At 40.0% G+C, this 22,172-nt stretch overlaps 1 protein-coding gene across 2 annotated transcripts in view; it reads left to right on the forward strand.

The window, feature by feature from the left end:
• Positions 1-9,360, forward strand: part of ACOX3 (acyl-CoA oxidase 3, pristanoyl) — a 35,695-nt gene extending 26,335 nt beyond the window's left edge. For both annotated transcript variants that reach the window (XM_060778000.2, XM_060778002.2), the window contains exons 15-18: positions 2,336-2,510; positions 3,671-3,738; positions 6,012-6,098; positions 8,426-9,360. In XM_060778000.2, the coding sequence (XP_060633983.1) occupies positions 2,336-2,510; positions 3,671-3,738; positions 6,012-6,098; positions 8,426-8,545 (450 nt within the window). In that variant the 3' untranslated portion in view covers positions 8,546-9,360. The remainder of the gene's footprint in view (positions 1-2,335; positions 2,511-3,670; positions 3,739-6,011; positions 6,099-8,425) is intronic.
• Positions 9,361-22,172: the final 12,812 nt, after the last annotated feature.

The raw sequence follows: 22,172 nt of genomic DNA on the forward strand, positions 1-22,172 counted from the left end.
CCTCTTTGGCTTAGGTCCATGGCATGGCAAAGTTTTTAGGGTTACCATTAGTTTAATTCCATTTTAATGTTGATTTGTTATTGGGAAAAGTGGTATATAAATGACAAAGAAATGTTAACAAAGAAATGGCAGTTGTTCTCAACCTGTGGGTCTCCAGCTGTTTGGGCCTACAACTCCATGAAATCCCAGCCAGTTTACCGGCTGTTAGGATTTCTGGGAGTTGAAGGCCAAAACATCTAAGGACCCACAGGTTGAGAACTATTGTTCTCTTGGTAGTACCAAAGGTTGAATAAATGTGAGAGGAAGCCACAAGGAGGAGGGAGCAAGCTTGTTTACTGCTTCCATGGAGATTAGGATTAGGACAAGGAACAATGGCTTGAAACTACAAGAAAGGAGATTCCATCTGAACATGAGGAAGAACTTCCTGACTGTGAGAGCCGTTCAGCAGTGGAACTCTCTGCTTAAACAGAGGCTGGATGGCCATCTCTCAGGGCTGATTTGAATGCAATATTCCTGCTTCTTGGCAGGGGGTTGGACTGGATGGCCCATGAGGTCTCTTCCTACTCTTTGATTCTATGATTCTATGAAAGATTTTGAATGGGAATGTTGGACTGAACAGGAAGGCAAACAGCTTAAGTAGAAGTTCAAGCAGAAAATGTGTGAAGGTGGAAATTACAGTTCCCGTGGAACAGACTGAATTTGGAAAGTAGAAATGTTCTTGGAAAAATGTAACAGAAGACTGTCGGTTACAGAATAAGCAAGAAATAGTGTAAGAAGAAAGTTGCAGTTTTTAAGACTGAAAAAACCCCAGCAAATTAAGATGACCACCAGACAGAGAGAGCTTCAGAATAGAATAGTGAATGTCCTAAGCAGTATGATGATATAAGATGAGTAGAGCAATCATGATAGCATGTGGAGAGGTAGATTCAAAGGAGGAAGGCAATGAATGGACACAAGAAGTGTCTTTGAATCCTGGTAACTGGGAGTTAATAACAGTTTTTGTCAAGGAGCTCTTGTTCCCCCATTGTCAGAAATTTGATAATTGGGGGAACAAGGAGAGAGGAAGGAAGGGGAAGAGGATTCAGGGCCCATCAGCTTGATTTACACAAAGCCACAAGCATCAGGAGAGGGAAAAATCCAAATGCATTCAGCTGCTGCAGACAGGGAAAGTTGAAAAGCTCCATCTGCCCTCTCATACCATGCTGTCCTTCTGCCAAACCAATGGCCATGTGTAATAGGGTAGGCAGCCTGGAATTGAAGCGCAAAGTGCATGCACGTCCTGGATTGATCAGTTGGTTAGAATTTTCCAACACTCCCCAAGTCTACAGTGTTGTAATTCGCCCAGTGTTTGTACCTAATGCCAATGAGGCAGCGGATGATGGGATTTCTGGGCCAGCTGAGCCTGTGAGCCAGCAAGAGGTTCTAAGGCAGTGGTTCTCAACCTGTGGGTCCCCAGATGTTTTGGCCTTCAACTCCCAGAAATCCTAACAGCTAGTAAACTGGCTGGGATTGCTGGGAGTTGCAGGCCAAAACACCTGGGGACCCACAGGTTGAGAATCACTGTTCTAAGGCAAGAGATTTTAAGTCCTGAAATTGAGCTTTCTGTGTATCCTGTAGTTAGTGAAGGCCACATTCCAGGGAGGGGTCCAGCTTTCTCTAGGGAAGCAAGTTCAGAAGATAAAATGCCAGGTAGAGAGCCTAATGAGCCAAAAGATAGGAGGCACAGCTTTCGTGACCTCTGAGCTGATGCTCAGTCTCTTCGAAGGTCATTGCGCTTATTAGAGAAAAGGCCACTATCTGTTTGCAAGGGTAAATTGAATGATTTCATGGCTTTATTAGAGACACAGAAAGGATTACCCCCCGTCTGGTCAACATTGGATTTTAACTAACATCTTGGGTTGAGTTCTAGCCAAGTTTTTCAAGGGAGTTATAGTTTCATGTCTTCCGTTATTCAAGTTTAAAGGATTATTCTTGGGTTCTGTGTTGTGGATTTGCCTTGTTGTATCCTGATTCTTTTGCATTCCTGTTTTTTTAATTCAACTTTTGTATCTGGGATTTTATGGACGATTGAATATTCTTGGACTTAGATGTCTCTATTTTGCTGTTCTGCTTTTTATATATATATTCTTCAATTTGGAATCAGCCCTGAGTCCCTTCGGGGAGATAGAGAGGAATATAAATAAAGTATTATTATTATTTAAAACACAACAAGATGAGTCCACAGCAGACACTTCTTACTGTTATAAAAGAATACAATTATATATCTCTTGGGGGGGGGGGGGGTAAATTTACTATTCACATTCACTTTGAATTTTGTTTTTCTTTCGTTTTAAAGGTGTTCCACTGTCGTTCTTTAGCTATAGCTTTTATTGAACATGTTGTTTTGCAAAGATACTATGAATATGTTCACAGCTCCAAAACACCAGCTAGCCTTCAGCCAGTATTGAAACAGATCTGTTCACTCTATGGACTGTGGTCTTTGAATAAGCACATGGCAGTTCTTTACCAAGGTAAGATCAAGATTTTGCCTGCAACATAAAGGGCTTTTGACATATATTATCTTGAGGTGGAAGCTTACTATCTCTAAAGTTTCTTGATTTTTGTAAGATATTTCCTTTACGTAATCAAATCTTTCCTTTTTTCGTTTCCTTTCTTTTCCTCTCTGTAGAATTTGACCGTTGTGGTTTTATTTCAATGATATGATTCTTTAAGATGTGTGAAAACATTTATTTCACATTATCTCAGTCTTTACAGTAGATATGTTGAAAGTCAAGGATGGAATAAAAAAGAAAAGGAAACAAAGGAGGAGATTATTTTATTGATCTACAAGCCCTGTTGCATACTCTCACAACAGGAGCAATTCTTTCTTATGTTCTTGTCTTATCCAAAGAAAGCATTTCTGCTTTTGTACACAAGATAATATTTTGAATTGGGGTAGGACCGCTTCAAGAAATGGAAGGCAAGCTTGAAAAAGCCAATATCTAGAAGTTAGGAGTTACCCACCAAATTCCTGTATGCTTTCCTGATTAAAAGAGCAGCAGATTTTTTTTCCATATCTCTTCAAGATTCTGGGCTAGAAAAATCAATGACGGTATTGATCATGGCTGAACAGACTCTTCACTACCACTAAACAAGCACTTCACTACCACCTAACAAAGATGAAGCTAATGAGGGGTGTTTGTGTCCTAGTATCAGTGTCAGGCCTTGGATAGTTTTCTGATTACAGCTTCTTAGCATCCACACCTCAGTTGAAGTCTTTAGTGATAAATATATACTTTACCTGCTCTTCAGAGTATCATAGCAAGCTTGGAGTCTTGCTTTTTCAGAGGCAAAGTCGTTAGATTAGATTTAAATAGTCCAAGACCCCTCCTCATCCATCGTTGAAGGCCAAGCCTGTTCACAAGGATTCAGCAAGAATGAGAGGTCACACAGTCCTCACCAGAACAGACAGTATGCCCTAGAAAGACATGCTCCCATTGTTGCATATCTTTTCATAAATAGGCCCTATTGAATTCAGTGGGACATAATTCCTATTGTTTTTATAGGATTGCACCCTGCAATATTTCAGGCCTAAACCGTTTGGGTCTTAAGAAGCATTACATTTATAAATTGATACACTTGTACATCTAAAGTATTATTTGGCTTCATTGTCATTATAAATGTCTTTCAGGGGGCTACATTTCAGGTGAAAATGCTGGTAGATTTGTACAAGATGCAATTCTAGAGCTTTGTTCAAAGGTATGTTCTCAATTATGTTAATAATAATGCTAAGTAAATAATTGTTTAGTTTTAACATCTTCATCAGTCCTGCATAAAGTTTTCCAGTCCACTTACTTCTCGGGGTTCCGAACCTCGTTCCTGTTTTTTTTCATCACAAACGATGGAGCCCCCAATGGCGCAGTGGGTTAAACCTCTGTGCCGGCAAGACTGAAGACAAACAGGTCCCAGTTTTGAATCCGGGGAGAGTGTGGATGAGCTCCCTTTATCAGCTCCAGCTCCTCCTATGGGGACATGAGAGAAGCTTCCCACAAGGATGGTAACACATCAGAACATCCAGGCGTCCCCTAGGCAACGTCCTTGCAGATGGCCAATTCTCTCACACCAGAAGCGACTTGCAGTTTCTCATGTCACTCCTGACACGACCAAAAAAAAAAATCACAAAGGATTTCCGGGTTGATTATATTCATCTCTTCTAAGCAATTAAAGAATCAATGCCAGTCTCATCAGAAGAAGATAAAGCACCAGGCTGTTGCTCTAATGAAGATATCAAAAAGTAGTCTGTTTGTGGTGAGAGCAATGCTGTGTATGTCACTAGTGGAGGAGAGGGAATTATGACTTTTTCAGTTCAGAAACATGCACATGTTATAACAATAATTATTATTGTTTTATTTCTTACCTCTCTCTCCCCATGACTCAAAGTGGGTTACAACTTTGCTAAAACACATAATCAAAATGCATAATCATTTAAAAACACTCCGTAGAATGCACATATTAAAACATATTTCTATAAAACACATATTTAATATAACTCATTCTACATGTTATGTTTAATGAGGTGACACTTAGATCTTGAAAACACAATGACATCTAAGTAAACTCACTGCATGTATTTTTTTAAATTCTCTTCCTTGTCCTACAAACAACCTTCTGTCTAGTGTAAAACTGGTTTACCAGGCAAAGGGCTACACTAAATTCTTCTCTTGAAAGTGATAGTAACACAGGAGACATGCAGAGTGTATCTTTTATTCATTCTGAGATAAAGAGTTACCCACTTGCAGTGCCATGTTTCAGCAGTCTGATTTGCTTTCTGTGGAAAATGCCATTCATGCGCAAGACAGTGTGATTTGTGGCCTTAATATGGCATGCTTATGTTTATGGTCAATAGGCACATGTTTCAGTTTTAGACCATCTTATGACTCTTATCTAGACATTGTTTTCAGAGTGCTCATTCTACATCCACAATTGCTCAAAAACTCTTACGATGTGTTGTATTTTGGTACCACATCTAAAAGCCTGAATATTTATGCTAAGTGTTCCTAATGATGAACACAAGAGATAAACTGAAATTGTAATGATGAAATGATCTTCATTATTCGGCGTGAAAGTGTTGTTTCCTGGAGTTTAACACCCGGCATCTGCTTAAAGAACAGCTCCTACAATGCCAAGCCTTTTGTAGGTGCATTATCTTTGATTCCTATAACTATATGATTCTTGTCCTAAACCTATCCAGATATGTGGAACACAATTTTGTGGAGCCCCCGGTGGCGCAGTAAGTTAAACCTTTGTGCTGGCAGGACTGCTGACTTAAAGGTCGGCGGTTCAAATCCAGGGAGTGGAGTGAGCTCCCATCTGTCAGCTCCAGCTTCTCATACAGGGACATGAGAAAAGCCTCTCACAGGATGGTAAAACACCCATCCATCCCCTGGGCAATGTCCTTGCAGACAGCCAATTCTCTCACACCAGAAGAGACGTGCAGTTTCTCAAGTTGCACCTGACATGAAAAAAGACTTCGCCTTAATCCTATTTCCTTGTTTTCTATTCCTCTGTTCTTGAGTCATTACTCATTTGCATGTGCACAAAATTTTTCTCCTTATTTATCAAAGCTCACCTCAGGCTTTGGCCAATGTGTTAATCCTGTTTTGTGTAGCCAAACCCCTTTTAAAAATTGCTCTAGCCTAAAAACTAACACATGTCCCTTCACCTGCTACAAGAGAAGCAATAGAAGAGAATGTAACCGGAAGCAAGAGTTGGGACTTGGCAAATGACAAAAGCCAGTGACTGTTTCCTTTCTGCTCTGTAGCACAGAATCATTTGCAAAAGCATGAATTTAGCATTTGGAACAAACTGTTTTGAAGTGCAAGCAAAAATAGATATGGGCACTGAACTTTCTAAATTAGAAACCAAAGAGTGCTATTGCTTAGTGGTTTTTCCTAACAATTATGCTACTGCGCCATAGTTTATGGGCAGCCATAAGACCTCAATGTAATTTCCATTTTTCTTCCCCTGCATAGTTGAAGCAAGAAGCTGTGGCTTTAGTAGATGTTATTGCTCCTCCTGACTTCATTCTCAACTCTCCTCTTGGCAAGGCGGATGGAGAGGTAAAAAAAATATTTTTGCAAAGCTCTGACACATGTTTCCTGTGTCTTATTGAACGTTATTTTTTAAGCATTGCGTGTTACAGCTAAACATTGACTGGGGGGGGGGGGGGATGCATCCAAGCAAGCAGTTCAGACATGGATATCTGTTCTTGGTGCTAGGAATTGTTCTAAGACTGGCCTCAAGTTGAAATTGCACATTCCAGATTCTGATTTTTGAGCCTGATTTACCTCAGTTTGGGGGAACAGTAACAAAGTATTATAAGACCTTTTATTTTTACAAGCTTCAGCCAGTACAAAAAATACATCAGTCCCTCATAAATCAATTTATCTCTTTGCTTGTTGGCAAGGGGCTACAATACCTTATGCTCACAAGTGTTTAGTAGAATACAGATGGGTCCTAATTGGTGATCAGACTTTTATCAGCTGAGAATTGATTCTACTTCTTAATTTGTGGGTCCCAATCCCAAATGGGGTCCCCTTAGCACTGTGTTGGAGTGATGAAAAAATTGGCAACAGTAAAAGTTTTCTGAATGTCACATAGACATTGACTTGAATCTGTTAGCAACAGCTTTCGGTGTTTATACTGGACTCTGTAGAAAATGCTTCAGCTATACTTCATAAAAAGAAAAATCAGCTTGTTTAGCAAGTGTTGCAAATGCTGATTTATTATCAGTAAATGTTTGGTTTCTATGCCTATTTTATATACATCAAATTTTCTCAGGATGAAAGGGGTCATGACACAATTTCTTGGGCAGATGTAAAACATTTAAGAAGCCTAGCTCTAGACTGAAGTTGTAGTTCAGTTTTATTGTTGTCATTTCCTTTTCATATAATTTATATTTGCTTATTTACTCAAACCACTGCTCTTTCACTGGTGAGTTGGAACCCGCAAGTGGGTTACAATTGTAGGCTGAATTTGCAGTTATACATACAGAGCTTCCCTTTTTAAAATTAACTTAGGTTTTTTTTAAAGATGAAACAGAATTGAGAGCGAGAAACTCAGAAAGGGCAAGAAGACTGGATAAAAAAGAGCATTTGTTTTAGTTTTTATGGGGTGGGCAGAGAAATTGATTGCTGGGAGTGGCCATGTGCCCCCCCTCCATAAAAACTAAAACTGTTTTGCTCCAAAATGTCCCCTAATGCCCTCTCGGTGTGATGTTTTTCCCATTTTTCACATCCTCAGGCCCAGCACAGTCCCCCTTTTAAAACAAACAAACAGAATATTTAGGCCATTGCAAAAAAAAAAAATCCTTTGCCTAAAATTGCCCAGGAGAGTACAGCATTTGAAGACAATGGTTCCATTGTTGTCCCTCTTCTGCAGCACTGCTTCTTAAAGTTGTGGGCCCTGACCCCAAAGGGGGTCCCCTTACCTCAGTATTGGGGCCACAGAAATTTGGCAACAGTAAAAAGTGTGTGAACGCTGTCTAGACATTTACACAAATCCGTTAGTAATAGCATTCAGTGGTTAATAATAATAATAATAAACTTTATTTATACCTCGCCACCATCTCCCCAAGGGGACTTGTGGCTAACATGAGGCCAAGCCCAGTAGTACAATCAAACAATATACAGCAAGAATATAGCAGAAAAATACAGAACTAATATAAATGTACACATATTTATTTATCATGTCAGGGGCAACCAGACAATTGTATTACATTTCTAACAGAACAAAACAAACGAATAGACAAAACACAAAATTTGGAAGTTTGGTAGTTGATTAAATGTCCTTTGACCAGTATCTGGCTACTTGGAGTGCCTCTGGTATTGCCGCAAGAAGGTCCTCCATTGTGCATGTAGCAGGGCTCAGGTTGCATTGCAGCAGGTGGTCAGTGGTTTGCTCCTCTCCACACTCGCATGTCGAGGATTCCACTTTGTAGCTACATGGGGCTACAAAGTGGAATTTGGGGCTACAAAGTAGAATGTACACATCAAACAATGTAAAAACAATGTAAAATCGGTGGATTCTGCAGAAAATGCTTCTGCTGTACTTCATAAAAAAGAAAACCTGCCTGCTATACATTATAGAAAATAGATTTTTTAAGAGAGATACTCTCCTCATGAGAATTACTGTACTTCTCCTTTATGCATCTGGTCACTCTGGAAAGATAGATAGGCAGAGACGCTATACCAGGCATAGGAAAGATAAAGACAGGCAGAGACACTGTACCATTAAGCTGGTAGGAATTGTGGGACTTGTAGTCCAAAACACCCAGAGGGCTGAAGTTTGCCCATGCCTGTGCTATACCATTTGAAAATGCATTAGGCTATTACAACTTCAGGTTAAAACTACAATGATTCTTGTTATTTCCTTTTTCTCCTTCTAGCTTTATAGGAACCTGTGGAGCAGTGTTCTTCAAGGCAAGAAAGTGTTGGAGAGGCCATCCTGGTGGCTCGAATTTTGCAATAACAAGCCTGTTGTAGGCCAGCTGAGGTCAAGAATGTGAGCAAACAAATATTTTAGAACATCCCCAGAAGGACTTGGATGATTCACCCTGATCTAACATTACAAGGATCATGTTAAATGGCAGTAATTTTGTAAAGGAAATACTCAGAGACAACAGTCCTTAAAATCTCATTTCCACCCATTTTCAGGGCTATTAGCACAATCAAGGTGATTACAATCCCTTGCGGATATAATTCCCATCTGTTGTCATTAAGCCGAGCTTTGTAGAAATGCAGTTTAGTCAAAATAGGCTCTGCCGTATGTTCCTTCTGTCTCTGTTGAATATAGCTGATGTGGAAATATAGTACTTACTTTATTTCCCCATAATTAACTTCCAAGTGTTAAAATTGTTACAACAGACTGAAAGAAAATGATGCCACATAAAGACAACTCGATTTTCTGTTGATTTTGAAAGTCATTGAAGATTCATGTAAGAAGTGCTGAGCTTTCTAACATGATAAAAAACTGTATATGTCTTACACAGTTAATGAAATTTTGTCATTTGTGCAGTGTCGATCAAATGAGAACAGATTTTGATTAACTGACAATTTAGTTTTTCCCATTTCTGCTGCAAATATTCAATCTCTTTAATTATTGTTATTTTATTTGAAATGCCTCTAACATTCTGCATTGTAACTTTTTACTATAGTTGTGGGTACTCTTCGAATGCCACAGAGCTGTAAAATGTGAATGTTGTAATATATGGAATGACTATGCTCTCTTACCTATTAGGTAATGTTATGAAAAAAAAGCTTTGTGCTAACACAATGGAGTAAGTAATGATACTTATGAATTAAATTTTTTGTTATAATACAATTGTAAATCTGGAACTAATTGATTTTTTTAACTTTTGGTTTTACTAGTTGTCCCTCTTTTATGAGAAAAAAAAAGAAATCATTAAAACAATGTCACAGTCTAAATATCCTGTCAAATGCATACATTGAAGATCTACAAACTATGAATCCTAAATTTGGTAGCCTCTCAAAACCTGTGCAAGAATTTTAAAATATTTTTTTACTGTTCCATTCAAAAACAGTAAAAATTTGTGTCATGATCCACAACTGTGTACACACAGGAGTTGTTCTATAAAACATCAGTGTTAAATAGCGTGAGGAACAGTATATATATATATATATTCATCTATACACATAATAAAAGTGAAAATATGTATGTATGTGTGGCTGGGGTGTCTACTTACACAGGCAAACTCCCGCTTTCACAGACAGCTATAGCTCCCACTCCTCAGGAGACACCAAAAGCAGTGACACTTTAGGTTATAGTGAGCACCATGAACATGTACAAGAGCCCTGCCAATGTCCTCCACAAACACCACACACCACACGCCCCATCACCGGATGAAGGCTTTCATATAGGGACAATTTCATCCTAGATTTTATGTGTTTCCTCCAGCACATGCATCCCAGTTTTCTTACTCTTTCCATTGGTGTGGAATTTGCATGACTCCGCCCACTGCCTCTCCCTTAACCCTTTCCTATTCTTTTCTATGGCACAGAGCAAACAGAAGAATTGATCAGCAACTGAACATTCTAGAGAAGTTTGGAGAGAATTCATAATAATTTATAAAAGTTGTAGGGACTGGGATATATAGTTCATCTGCAATCTAAGAGCACTCTGAACTCCACCAGCGATGGACCTGAAACTAATTTGGCACACAGAACCCCCATGGCCAACAAAAAATACTGGAGGTCTTTGAAGGGATTTATAGAAGTTGTAGTTCACCTACATCCAGAGCACGCTATGAATCCAAACAATGATGGACTTGGACCAAACTTGGCATACATACCTGATATGCCCAAATTTGGGTCCTGGTGGGTTTTGAGGGGAATTTTCATGGACATTTTGGAGTTGTACTACCCTAAAATATAGCAGATAATCCAAAAACAAACAGGATACTAAAAGTTGAGCATTGAGCATTTAGCTCACAACCAGCAAAGTATGAAGTGCTGTGTGATGTAGCTGTAAAGAATTCAGAGCTTAGGAGGCAAACATGCAGAGTCCAATCTTTAAAAATCACAAAAGATTAACTTACAATAATAAGAAATAACTGCATTTCTAAATAATCAAGAACTGGGTTTGAGCTTCTCTAAAGTTTTAAAAAAAATTCTAAAGTTTCAAAAAGAGGGAAAAACACAAACCACTACATCTCCCTGTCACACAAGCAGAAAGAAATCCCAAAGCACACAGCACATATTCTCCATAGTGAAGTGTAAGAAGGCAGAAGTCGGATTCAAAAAGGCTTACAGTAGAAAAGTATCCATTTTAAATAACCAATCAGAATGAGAGCAGAAAGAGAAGAGAGAAGAAAAAGGCACATTTCCAACGGTCATTCAGGAAACATGGAGGAAGGGAAACCCTTCACCTATATTAAACTAACTAAACTGTTCCTCATTGAGGACTTCAGACTCTGGCAGTGAAGAGTTGGATCCCAACAGTAGGTACTGGGATTTATAGTTCACCTGCAATCAAGGAGAACTCTGAACTCCACCAAAGATGGAATTGGATCACACTTGGCACACAAAACCTCCATACTGGAGGTATTTGGGGAAAATTCACCTTGATTTGGGTGAGTTATAGTTCACCTACATCCAGAGAGCACTGTGAACCCAAACACCGATGGATCTGGACCAAACTTGGCACACATACCTGATATGCTGAAATTGATTACTGGAGGGGTTTGGGAGGGAAGTGACCTTCCTTTCTGGGAGTTGTAGTTCACCCACAACCAGAGAAACTGTGACCTCCACTGATGATAGACCTGGACCAAACTTGGCACACAGAACCCCCATGACTAACTTAACCTACTGGAGTGGTTTGAAGGGACTGACCATAGTGGGAGTTGTAGTTTATCCTACTGCCAGAGAGCACACTGAACCCCACTGATGGTGCATCTAGAGTAAATTTGCCTTAACAAACTTGAAGTACTGATTGAGTTTCTCAGGGTTAACCTGGCATGATGTGAGTTCACCCACATCCTTATGCATTTTGTACACTTAAAAAATTGACTTTTTCAAATAACCGTGTAACACTGGGTACCCAAGTTAGTAGATATATAAATATAAGATTGCCCTTAAGGGAGAAGCACAGACATGACAGTGTCTGGTCACTCAACTTCATTATGTTGTGCAGTTTTCCATTGCATGCAAGACATCTTATATTTCGTTTCTTACATTATACAGCCCTTAAGATGTTAACCCTTTCATTGTGACATTTCATAGTGACTTCAACTGAGTGTTCCTGCATAGCAGGGGATTAGACCAGATAGCGCCTGTGGTCTCTTCTCTCGCCACATAACAAACTATGTACTATTTAATAGATTAGCAACACCTTTTCCTAACAATATGTTATTTCATAATTTCCATAGTATCTGTTAGGGCTTCACACAGACATTTCAGAGAAATTTCCATATGTGGATTTATTTCTGGGTTTTGGTTAGGTTGTCTATTTGCTTTTGTTTCGTTAATTATGTAATTGAATCTTTGCCATTTTTTTGTTGGAAACTGCTCGGAGTTAGGGCAGGATATAAATAGTTATTATTTTACTGACACAAAAACACAGTATGTCACAGCAAATGAAATCTATATGCTGGATTTTGTATCCCAAAATTACAAGTCAAACACTTCCCAAGCGTCAGGGACTGTGTGATGTATTTTCAAATGCCGCGCAGATCCAAGTAAGGCGTCCTTTTGCAGTTGACAGATCATGAATTTGTCAATGTTTATCGTTTCCAAATGTCGCCTGAGATCTTTTGGCATGGTACCCAGTGTGCCAATGACCACTGGGACCACCTGTACTGGTTTATGCCACAGCCTTTGCAGTTCAATTTTGAGGTCCTGATAACAGCTGAGTTTTTCCTGTTGTTTTTCCTCAATGCGGCTGTCACCTGGTATGGTGACATCAATCGTGATGTCGCCATACCATCTTGATGTCTGATGTATTGTGTTCCCAAACTTTGTCAGTCTGGATTCGAAAGTTGCACAGTATTTTTGCATAATAATAATAATAATAATAATAATAATAATAATAATATGCACAAAACTATGTCCCTTGTGATTTATGCATCACTATCTTAGAAATACAAATTAATTAGTTGCTCATTCAGGTATGCATTCTCCTCTGTTTAAGGAACTATACATCTCTAACAGTTCCTTACTACACAAGCATTCAAGGGTTAATCTCCTTGCACATTGTTAAATCTTAACAGCATCTGTTACTATAAACATGTTATCAGGCATCCGTTTACAGACATAATGGGATATACATCTCTATTTTATATCTATTTAACCGTCAACTTATTTTACAACATCCTGAGCCAGCCTGTCCTTTCATCAGGCACAACCCAGCCTTTTGTCAAACATTCCTCTACATACAGTGTAGACATACCGGGTGGCAGCCTAATTTGCTAGTTCCATCTGGCTCTTTTTATCCTTATGCGCACTCTGCCTGCCAGCTGTCCAATCAAAATTGTGATTGTTGTATGTCAAGAACACAAGAGGTTTTAATCTAATGATCATGGGGTACTTAGAAATCTTTACACTGGCTGCCATCCAGGATCCTACTAGCAGGATTCGTTCCCAGTCAGTTTGTTTTTATTTACATTCTGTTGAGTGTCTGGATATTTTTCCAGACTAAAACTGAAACCACTTTGTAAAATCATACATCAAAGGAAGATGGCACACACTCACTCACACAATGCTGATTGCTAGAATGAGTTCATTTCTTATAAATTATAGGTTAAATCTCTAGTTGAACATTATTTTTCCAAGTCAAAAAGTTGCCAACTTCAATCGTTTACAGTATTATTTACAGTATTTATATTCCGCCCTTCTCACCCTGAAGGGGACTCAGGGTGAGAATGCGGCATATGCGGCAAACATTCAATGCCGATTATACAATTACAAGACAGACAACAGATAGAGGTATATATTTAGGCTTTCCCATCTTTTGGCATCTTTTAGAGGCTGTGCTCGGTTCCACTCACGGGGTGATGTCACTCCATCTCCTTGCCAAAGAGCTTTTTCTTTGTTCATAAACATCCTCCTTTTTTCTGATCGAAACACCATGCCTAAAATACCTCCATGCTTTGATGCAGTTCCTACTTATCTACTCACATTGCTCTTTTCGATTCGCTAGGTGGGCGGGGAGCTGTGCCGAAGGTCAGGAGCTCACCCTGACCCGGGCTTCAAACTGTCAACCTTTTGGTTGGCTAGATTTACTGCAGCTTCAGCTGGTGATTAACCTGCTGTGCTAAAGCCCAGCCTCATAAAAGTATGTAAATATATATTGTGACATACATTTTTAAAATATAAGTCAGAATGTACATGGCAGTCAGTTGGTGCCAATGGAGAGAGAGAAAGCCTGCTTATAAAGAGGAGTAGTGAGAGCACAGAGTGAAGGAGCGAGTGCCTGAGCACAGAAAAGGAAGGCCACTTTCATTCCAAACACCCCTGCTCCTCTCAGTGTTCTTTTAACATTACAAACTATACAAAATATATAAAAATGTCATTTTGTTCTACATATGAATATAGCCAGAAATCTGTGAAAAAATCCAAAACACAAGTCTTACTTTCAATGGTAAGTCAATATTTTTGTAGGAAAATTAAGGGTGACAGGATATTCACGCATATTCTCACCAAATACACCCAGTGAAGCTGGACACTTAAGTTACCCTGACTTCGATGCAGATTACTCAAATCAATTGTGCCTCAAATATTACTGCTGTCGATATGATAATAATAATAATACTTTATTTGTACCCCACTGCCATCTCCCCAAGGGACTCGGTGCAACTTACATGAGGCCAAGCCCGCAGTACATCAATAAAACGAAGGCAATAACAATATAATCAATACAAAACAGTAAAATAAATCTCATAAACAAAAATAAACCATAACAATAACAATAACATACAAGCATTTAAAAACCTATGGCTGGGCCAAATGTAATAATTTAAAATTTAAAAAATAATGCTGGACATGAACGAGGTAAGGTATAACTAGGATATTGTTCAATTTCATTATTTAACTTTATCAAGCATGAAGTGTTTTCATTAGAAAAAAAAGTATTAATTAGGTTTGAGTGTAGAAATCTCACATTTCCCATTCCCACAATTTTTCCTGGTATCTTGCTGGCCACCTAAAATATTTTGTTATATAATAGGAAGAAGAACCTTTCAAATAGATAATTATCATAGAAAGAACGCGCATTGATACATCATTAACCATCAATAAATGATGTTGACTGTAATGTCACAAAACCTACAAGTTGAAGTTTTGGACCTAGCTTCACTCTCTTGTGTCTCTTTATGACAAAGGAATACCAAACGTACCATCAAATTGCTAATTAAAAAAGGCTTTCTCCATTTGAATGTTTAAAGCAATGCTTTTGGGTTTGGAAAGATTAGTTGTTTACAAGAAACGTCCAGAGGACGCCCAACTGTATTTATTCGTCTTCGAGAAGGCTCTTTCCGTGTCCCCCAACACTGTGAAAGCCACTCACTGCATGGCTATCAGCCTCCTCCCAGTTGACTGAAATCAAGGAAAAGCTTCATGAGAACCACCAATTCTCTTAATGTTCCCCCAGCAACAGCAAGACTATCCCTCTGGGCAGCTAAACCAGAAAATCCCAAGTGAATGCCCCCCCCCACCCCCACCCCAATGAGGGTCTTCCTCCAGGGCCAAACCAAGAATGGGCAACTTGGAAGTCCCTGAACAGATTCAGAAGTGGAGTGGGCAGATGAAAAAGTGGAGTGGGCAGATGAAAAGACAACCTGGCAAAATGGCAATCCCTAAAAGAATTCTCCACCTTGTGCAACTGTGGAGTGGAACAGACAATCCTGCATTTGTATGCGTGTCTGCAATGTCCTGCCTCATATACAGAGGAAGGCTACAGATAATGTGGTTGCTGTTGACTGTTTTTGGTCAAAAGATATTTAGCCACTTGTGCTCCTTCTATTTTTATCAGTTTTATACTAATTTATGCAATGCTTTTGATACAAAATAAATAAATCCACTTGAATAGTTCACTTTTTGAATAATAAGAATTATATGTCACTGGAGATGCTTAGGTGGGGCATGGCCAAAAAAAGGTTTGGGAACTACTTGTTTAGACGGGGATAGAGCAAGTACGTGTTAAAGATGTACAAATAATGTTAACAGATAAAATATTCTCCCACTAACCTAATACTAACATTCAGGGCACACATGTTTTTCATACAATAAATGATGAATGCAGAAGGCACTGTTAAAAGATATATAAGGTTTCCCGGCCAGTTTTGAAATGCTCATATGTGTATTGCTCTTGGATTGGAATCCATTCATTCAATCAAAAACCAACCTGCCAGATTTAGAATATCTGATCCAGAATGTCATCATGCTAATGCCAGCACAATTATGTACCATATATTTGAATTCATATCTGGAAATTGGATAATCTGTTAACCATATATTAAAATTGGTAGAGATCCATTGAAAGTTATTGGAATATTGTCTCAACAGTTCAGAATCTGAAATACATCCACATTTTTAATGAAAGAATTTGTCCCAGTGAAATACATCTAAAACTGTACTGAGGGGCAAAGTGGTGCAGATCATAACAGACAACTCCACTCTTTTACATCAACAAGCAAGGTGATACTTGGTCCCACAACCCCCTTCACCTCACCATGGAGATTTGGGATTCATGCATCAACCATCACATCTCTCCAGTGGCAATTCAGCTCATCAGGGAAGAGAATACTCTAGCAGATGCCCTTAGTCGAGCATCCCACTCATGCCAGGAGTGGCACCTACACCCAGGCTCGTTGAGACTTCTGTTCCATCCTTGGGGATCTGTTTGCATCCCTACTTAATACTCTGTGTCATCTGTTCTGTCCCAGGACCTCAGAAGGCAGTGTTCAGAACTGTTGGGGATGTTTCCTCTTTTGCTGGGCAGACCCCCAAGTTTACACCTTTCCTCCCATTCTCCTCATAACAAGAGTCCTGGTGAAAATAAGACAAGGCAAGGTGTATTCTTGTGACTCCTCGATGGCCATGGTTTGCCACTCTCCTCCTACAACCAGTTGTAGTCATGAGGACAACAAGTTGAACATGAGCCAATATTGTGATGTAGCAGCTAAAAAAATCAATGGGATTTTGAGCTGCATCAAAAGGAAGTATAATGTCTTTTGTTCATTCGTTCAGTCGTCTCCGACTCTTCGTGACCTCATGGACCAGCCCACGCCAGAGCTCCCTGTCGGCCGTCACCACCCCCAGCTCCTTCAAGGTCAGTCCAGTCACTTCAAGGATGCCATCCATCCATCTTGCCCTTGGTCGGCCCCTCTTCCTTTTGCCTTCCACTTTCCCCAGCATGATTGTCTTCTCTAGGCTTTCCTGTCTCCTCATGATGTGGCCAAAGTACTTCAACTTTGTCTCTAGTATCCTTCCCTCCAGTGAGCAGTCGGGTTTTATTTCCTGGAGGATGGACTGGTTGGATCTTCTCGCAGTCCAAGGCACTCTCAGAACTTTCCTCCAACACCACAGCTCAAAAGCATCGATCTTCCTTCGCTCAGCCTTCCCTAAGGTCCAGCTCTCACATCCGTAGGTGACTACAGGGAATACCATGGCTTTGACTAGGCGGATCTTTGTTGCCAGTCTGATGTCTCTACTCTTTACTATTTTATCGAGACTGGACATTGCTCTCCTCCCAAGAAGATAATGTCTAGACTGAGGGAAGTAATGGTGCCTCTCTATTCTGCTTTGGTTAGACCTCACCTGGAATACTCTATCCAATTCTGGGCACCACATTTTAAAAGAGATATAGAAAGCTGGAAGGTGTCCATAGGAGGGCAACTAAAATAATCAAAGGTCTGGAGACCATGGATCCTTATGAGGAGCAGCTTAAAGAGCTGGGTATGTTTAGCCTGCAAAAGAGAAGGTTGAGGGCGGGCATGATATGTGAAAGGATGCCATAAGGAAAAGGGAGCAGGCTTGTTTGCTGCTACCCTGGAAACTAGGATTTGGAGCAATGAGTTCAAATTACAGGAGAGGAGAGAGATTCCACCTGAACACCAGGAAGAACTTCTTGACTGTAAGAGCTGTTCAGCAGTGGAATTCTGCCTCAGAGTGTGGTGGAAGCTCCTTCCTTGGAACCTTTTAAACAGAGGCTGGATCTGTTAGGGGTACTTTGTGCTTTTCCTTCATGGAAAGAGAGCACATGGCTCATGTGCTCTCTTCCAACTCTATTATTTTATTATTCTATGATAAGGAGTAGCTCTGTGCAACAGTATTAGATGTCTACGGTCTCATGTTAATTATATTAACTGCATTTTTTTCAATTAGCCATAACGATTGTCAGTCCTCCAGATCAAAGTCAGTGAGCATAGTGAGAGAGTTAATGCCTTTTTTAAAATGTTCAAGTCCCTTTGGTACCCTGTGTTCCATTTTCTGCCCTGCCTCTTATTTTGGTAAATGATGCCTTGGCGGTAATCACTGTTTGTGGGAGACTTGTGATGGGAAAATGAAGCAGGGTGGAAACCATACCCCCACCTCACTCTTTGCATGTCTCAGTCTGGGTTGAAATGCTGCACAGCTGCCTTTCCTCAAAAAAAAAAAAAAAAAAAGGGGGGGGGGCTGTACTAAGTATGCTTTGTAAAACAGCGTTCTGTGTTAAAGTGTATCCCAGCATGTAACACCCAGTTTCATAACACACACAGTCTCTATGACAATCTTTGTTTTACTCAAGATAAAGATCAGACACATCTGGAATTCATAATCTCTGTCCTGAAAAACAATACCAAAGAATCTGGGCTAGACCTGTGTTAAAGGGACCGGCACTAAAGCTCTGCCAATTTCCTAGCTGTCACTAATAGACTAATAGAAGGATATGTCCATTTTCAGTTAAGAATTCTCATACAGATGTGAAAATCTCCTTATTTAGCTGTGAAAAACTAAACGTGGAGATTTTGTGCAGAGCCCATCCGCTGTTCTGTCACCAGATGGATTGGCCTGTTTCTTCTGCTATCAGTGTTATGTGAGTCTGCACCTCAGATTTAAATTTCATTGCCTATTTTAAAGCATAATGCTACAAAACAATCTTGAGGAGCCTTTTAGACTGATGGTGCATCTGCACTGTAAAATTCATGAAATTTAATGACACTTTAACTGCCATGGCTCAATGTTATGGAATCATGAGAGCTGTAGTTTGGTGAGGCACCAGTACGTTGGCAGACCCCCATGATTCCATAGCATTGGCCCATGCCAGTTAAAGCGGTGTCAAACTGCATTCAATCTACAGTGTAGATCAGGCATGGGCAAACTCTGGCCCTCCAACTCCCAAAAATCCCAGCCAGCTTACCTGCTCTTAGGAATTGTAGGAGTCAAAGTTCAAAACACCTGAAGGGCCAAAGTTAGTCCATGCCTGGTGTAGATGCACCCTGAGAGAAAGATGTTTATAGCATAAGCTTTTGCAAATTGAGCTTGCTGTGTCAAATGCATGGAGTGAAGTGCCAATAATAAATAAATAAATAAATAAATAAATAAATAAATAAATAAACTTTATTTCTACCCTGCAACCATCTCCCCGATGGGGACTCGGAGTGGCTTACATGGGGCCAAGCCCGGACAACAAAATACAGCAATAAAATCAAAGCATATACATCAGACAACAACAACATTATCAAAATGACATTAAAAGAATAATAAAATAATAATAAAATAAAATAAAACAAGAATTCCAATAGACACAATCACGATAGAGAGGACAATGGGCAGGCCATATATTTTGAATAAAAACAATTAACAGACTATGATGAGATAAAATAGGAGCAGGAAGTTTAAATGGAACTCATAAAACACACAGAGTTGTGGGGCAGAACATCCTATTTGGAGGGCACGAACTCCATTAGCCAAAAACGTTGAGGGGGTATAAATTATCATGCTGAGCACTTACTCACCAAAGGTGCAGCGGAAAAGCCAGGTTTTGAGGTTCTTTTTAAATGTTTCTAGTGAAGGGGCTTTCCTGATCTCCCCAGGTAAAGAGTTCCAAAGTTGGGGGGGGGGGGGCACAAAAGAGAAGGCTCTTTTCCCTTGTCCCCACAAGACGAGCTTGTGAGATTGGTAGGGGCGAAAGGAGGACCTCCCCTGAGGAACGAAGGGCCTGGGTTGGTACAAGGAGCGAGATATGGTCACGAAGGTAGGCGGGTCCCAAACCCTATAGACCAGTGATTCCCAACCCTTTTTTGACCAGGGACCACTTTACCAGGGACCGTGATGACCAGGGACCACTTTGACCAGGACCACTCTCCAACATTAGTACCAAAAGGATTATGAATCATTTTTGGTCAACTTTAGATTCAGTTTGGTTATTTGGGGTGCTGATTAAGACAACTGCATTGGATAGACCACATCAGCTCTAGTTTCCAATCCAGAACATATGCCATCCAGTAGTTCCTATCTGCTTGCCCACGGAAAACCATATTTAATAATCTAGAGCTGATGTGGTCTATCTAATGCAATTTTCTGAATTAGCACCCCAAATAACCCCAGGAACAGGCCTAAAAACGAATATGCCAAAGCACCCCCACTTCCAGGCACAACATGGAACAGCTCCTATCAGGGGAGTGGGGAGGAGGGCGAAGCAGCAGTCAGGAGGCTTGTTGCAACTTTCATGGGTAGTCAGCCTCTTCCCTCCCAACATCCCCGTTGCCTCGGCACTATGAGGGTTTCACAAGACCAGTCACTCCCGTTGCAACAGTGTAGTAACGGTGAGGCCACAGACCATATTTCAGTTCTTGGGGACCACTGGTGGTCCACAGACCTCAGGTTGGGAACCTCTGCTATAGACAGACATATATTCCCACGAGTTTGCCAGTGTCAGTGCAAATAGTAGTGTAAAACTTGTAGGTATAGGAATTGCATGACAAGTTCAGGTTTTGAGAGACAAATTTGGGAGGAAAAGTACTTTAAGAGCTTTTAAAATTTTGTTTAATTGCAACTTATTCTTTTATTCAGACACTGTAAATATCTTAATTCTATTTTAACAGTAACTTTTGTATGTTTTTATTGTGTTTGTCTTTTAAAATATGAGCTGCTTTGAGTCCCAGTTTTTGGAGGAAAGCAGGATATAAATCACATTATTAATAATATTCATATTAATACATGATGGAATGCCCAATGCTAACCAAATGGCACGGAGGGCAGTTGCCTGTGTGATAAAGTCCTTAGATATTCTCTGTGTGTTCTGCGTTTATTAGACTTGGTGTTTTTGAATAACATATTTTGTGCAACTGTGTTTGATGGCTTATGCTTAGTGAAATCGCCAGGAGCTGGGCTTGCGACATCACCTTTGTGACATCACCAGAGACCATGGTTTGTGATATTATATGAGGTCATCTTTGGACTCATTACTAGGACAGATGGGGAGTATAAGAGGGCCATGAGAAGTTGCTCCTTCCTGTGCCATGTGCGATATCAAGTGTGGGTGGAAGTGAACTCTCTAAACCTGAGAAACACTGCTATCCGAAAGATCTACACATGGGTTAGAAGAAAAAACAAACAAGCAAGCAAAAGAGAGATTGAAAAGAGAAACAGTTGAGTGTGGATATATTCCCAGACTCCAGTCCATCAACAGAGGGTCCAACATATGCAACCATTTCCTGACACACTACACATATTCTTGGAAAATTCCAGTTTCCTCTTCCCTACCTCTTGCTGTTAGAGCAGCAGGGGTTTCCGATAGAAAAGGATTTCTCACATGTGAAATCTTTCTATTTATTTTTGTAATCTAAACCCTCCATGTTTGCTCTTACTATCATTTAAAATGTATAGTTATAAATACTTGCATGAGACCACCTGATTCTGGTCTCCTCTGTTGCGCAATAACCACACTACTAGCTCTGCACAATGTTCCTGATGGGCACAGCTACATCTCCACTGAACTCCTGAGAATATGAACATTTCACAAAGCACCACTAAACTCTGTGTGATTGTTAAGTCCATTCAGAATTGTGCAAGTTCTCAAGTGACAGCCAATCATGCTACAAGCATGTTCTTTCCATTCATCACATCTGAAGATCTGGTCTTGCTATATTCTGCCACTCTTGAATTGGGTAGTCATTTTGGGAAAGGGACAAAGAAACAAGCTTTGAAATAATAAATGAATCATTGATCCCAGATCCAGGATGGATTTGATCAAAACTTAAGAGATAATAGAATACCTATCTTTTCCTACAGGCTTAGTGTCAATTTATAACTATGAACTTTAATCTTATGTCCTACGGGGAGGCCTTGCTCTCGACCCCGCCTCTATCACAAGTGAGGCTGGCGAGGACGAGGAGCAGGGCCTTCTCGGTGGTGGCCCCTCACCTGTGGAATTCACTCCCCGGGGAGATTAGATCGGCAACTTCCCTCTTGTCATTTAGAAAAAAATTGAAAACTTGGATGTGGAACCAGGCATTTGGACATGCTGGCAGCTAGAGGAAGGACCTTGATGATGGACAGGAATTGACTGAACGGAATGGATTTATGGAACTCTGAACACTGAGCATGAGATTAGTTTACTGATTGTGTTATGTACTGATGATTTTAACCTGTTAATTGTTTAATTGCTGTTTTGTATGTATGTATATTTGACAT

This window comes from Anolis sagrei, chromosome 5 (assembly GCF_037176765.1).
Source record: "Anolis sagrei isolate rAnoSag1 chromosome 5, rAnoSag1.mat, whole genome shotgun sequence".
In the NCBI taxonomy this organism is placed as follows: Eukaryota; Metazoa; Chordata; class Lepidosauria; order Squamata; family Dactyloidae; genus Anolis; species Anolis sagrei.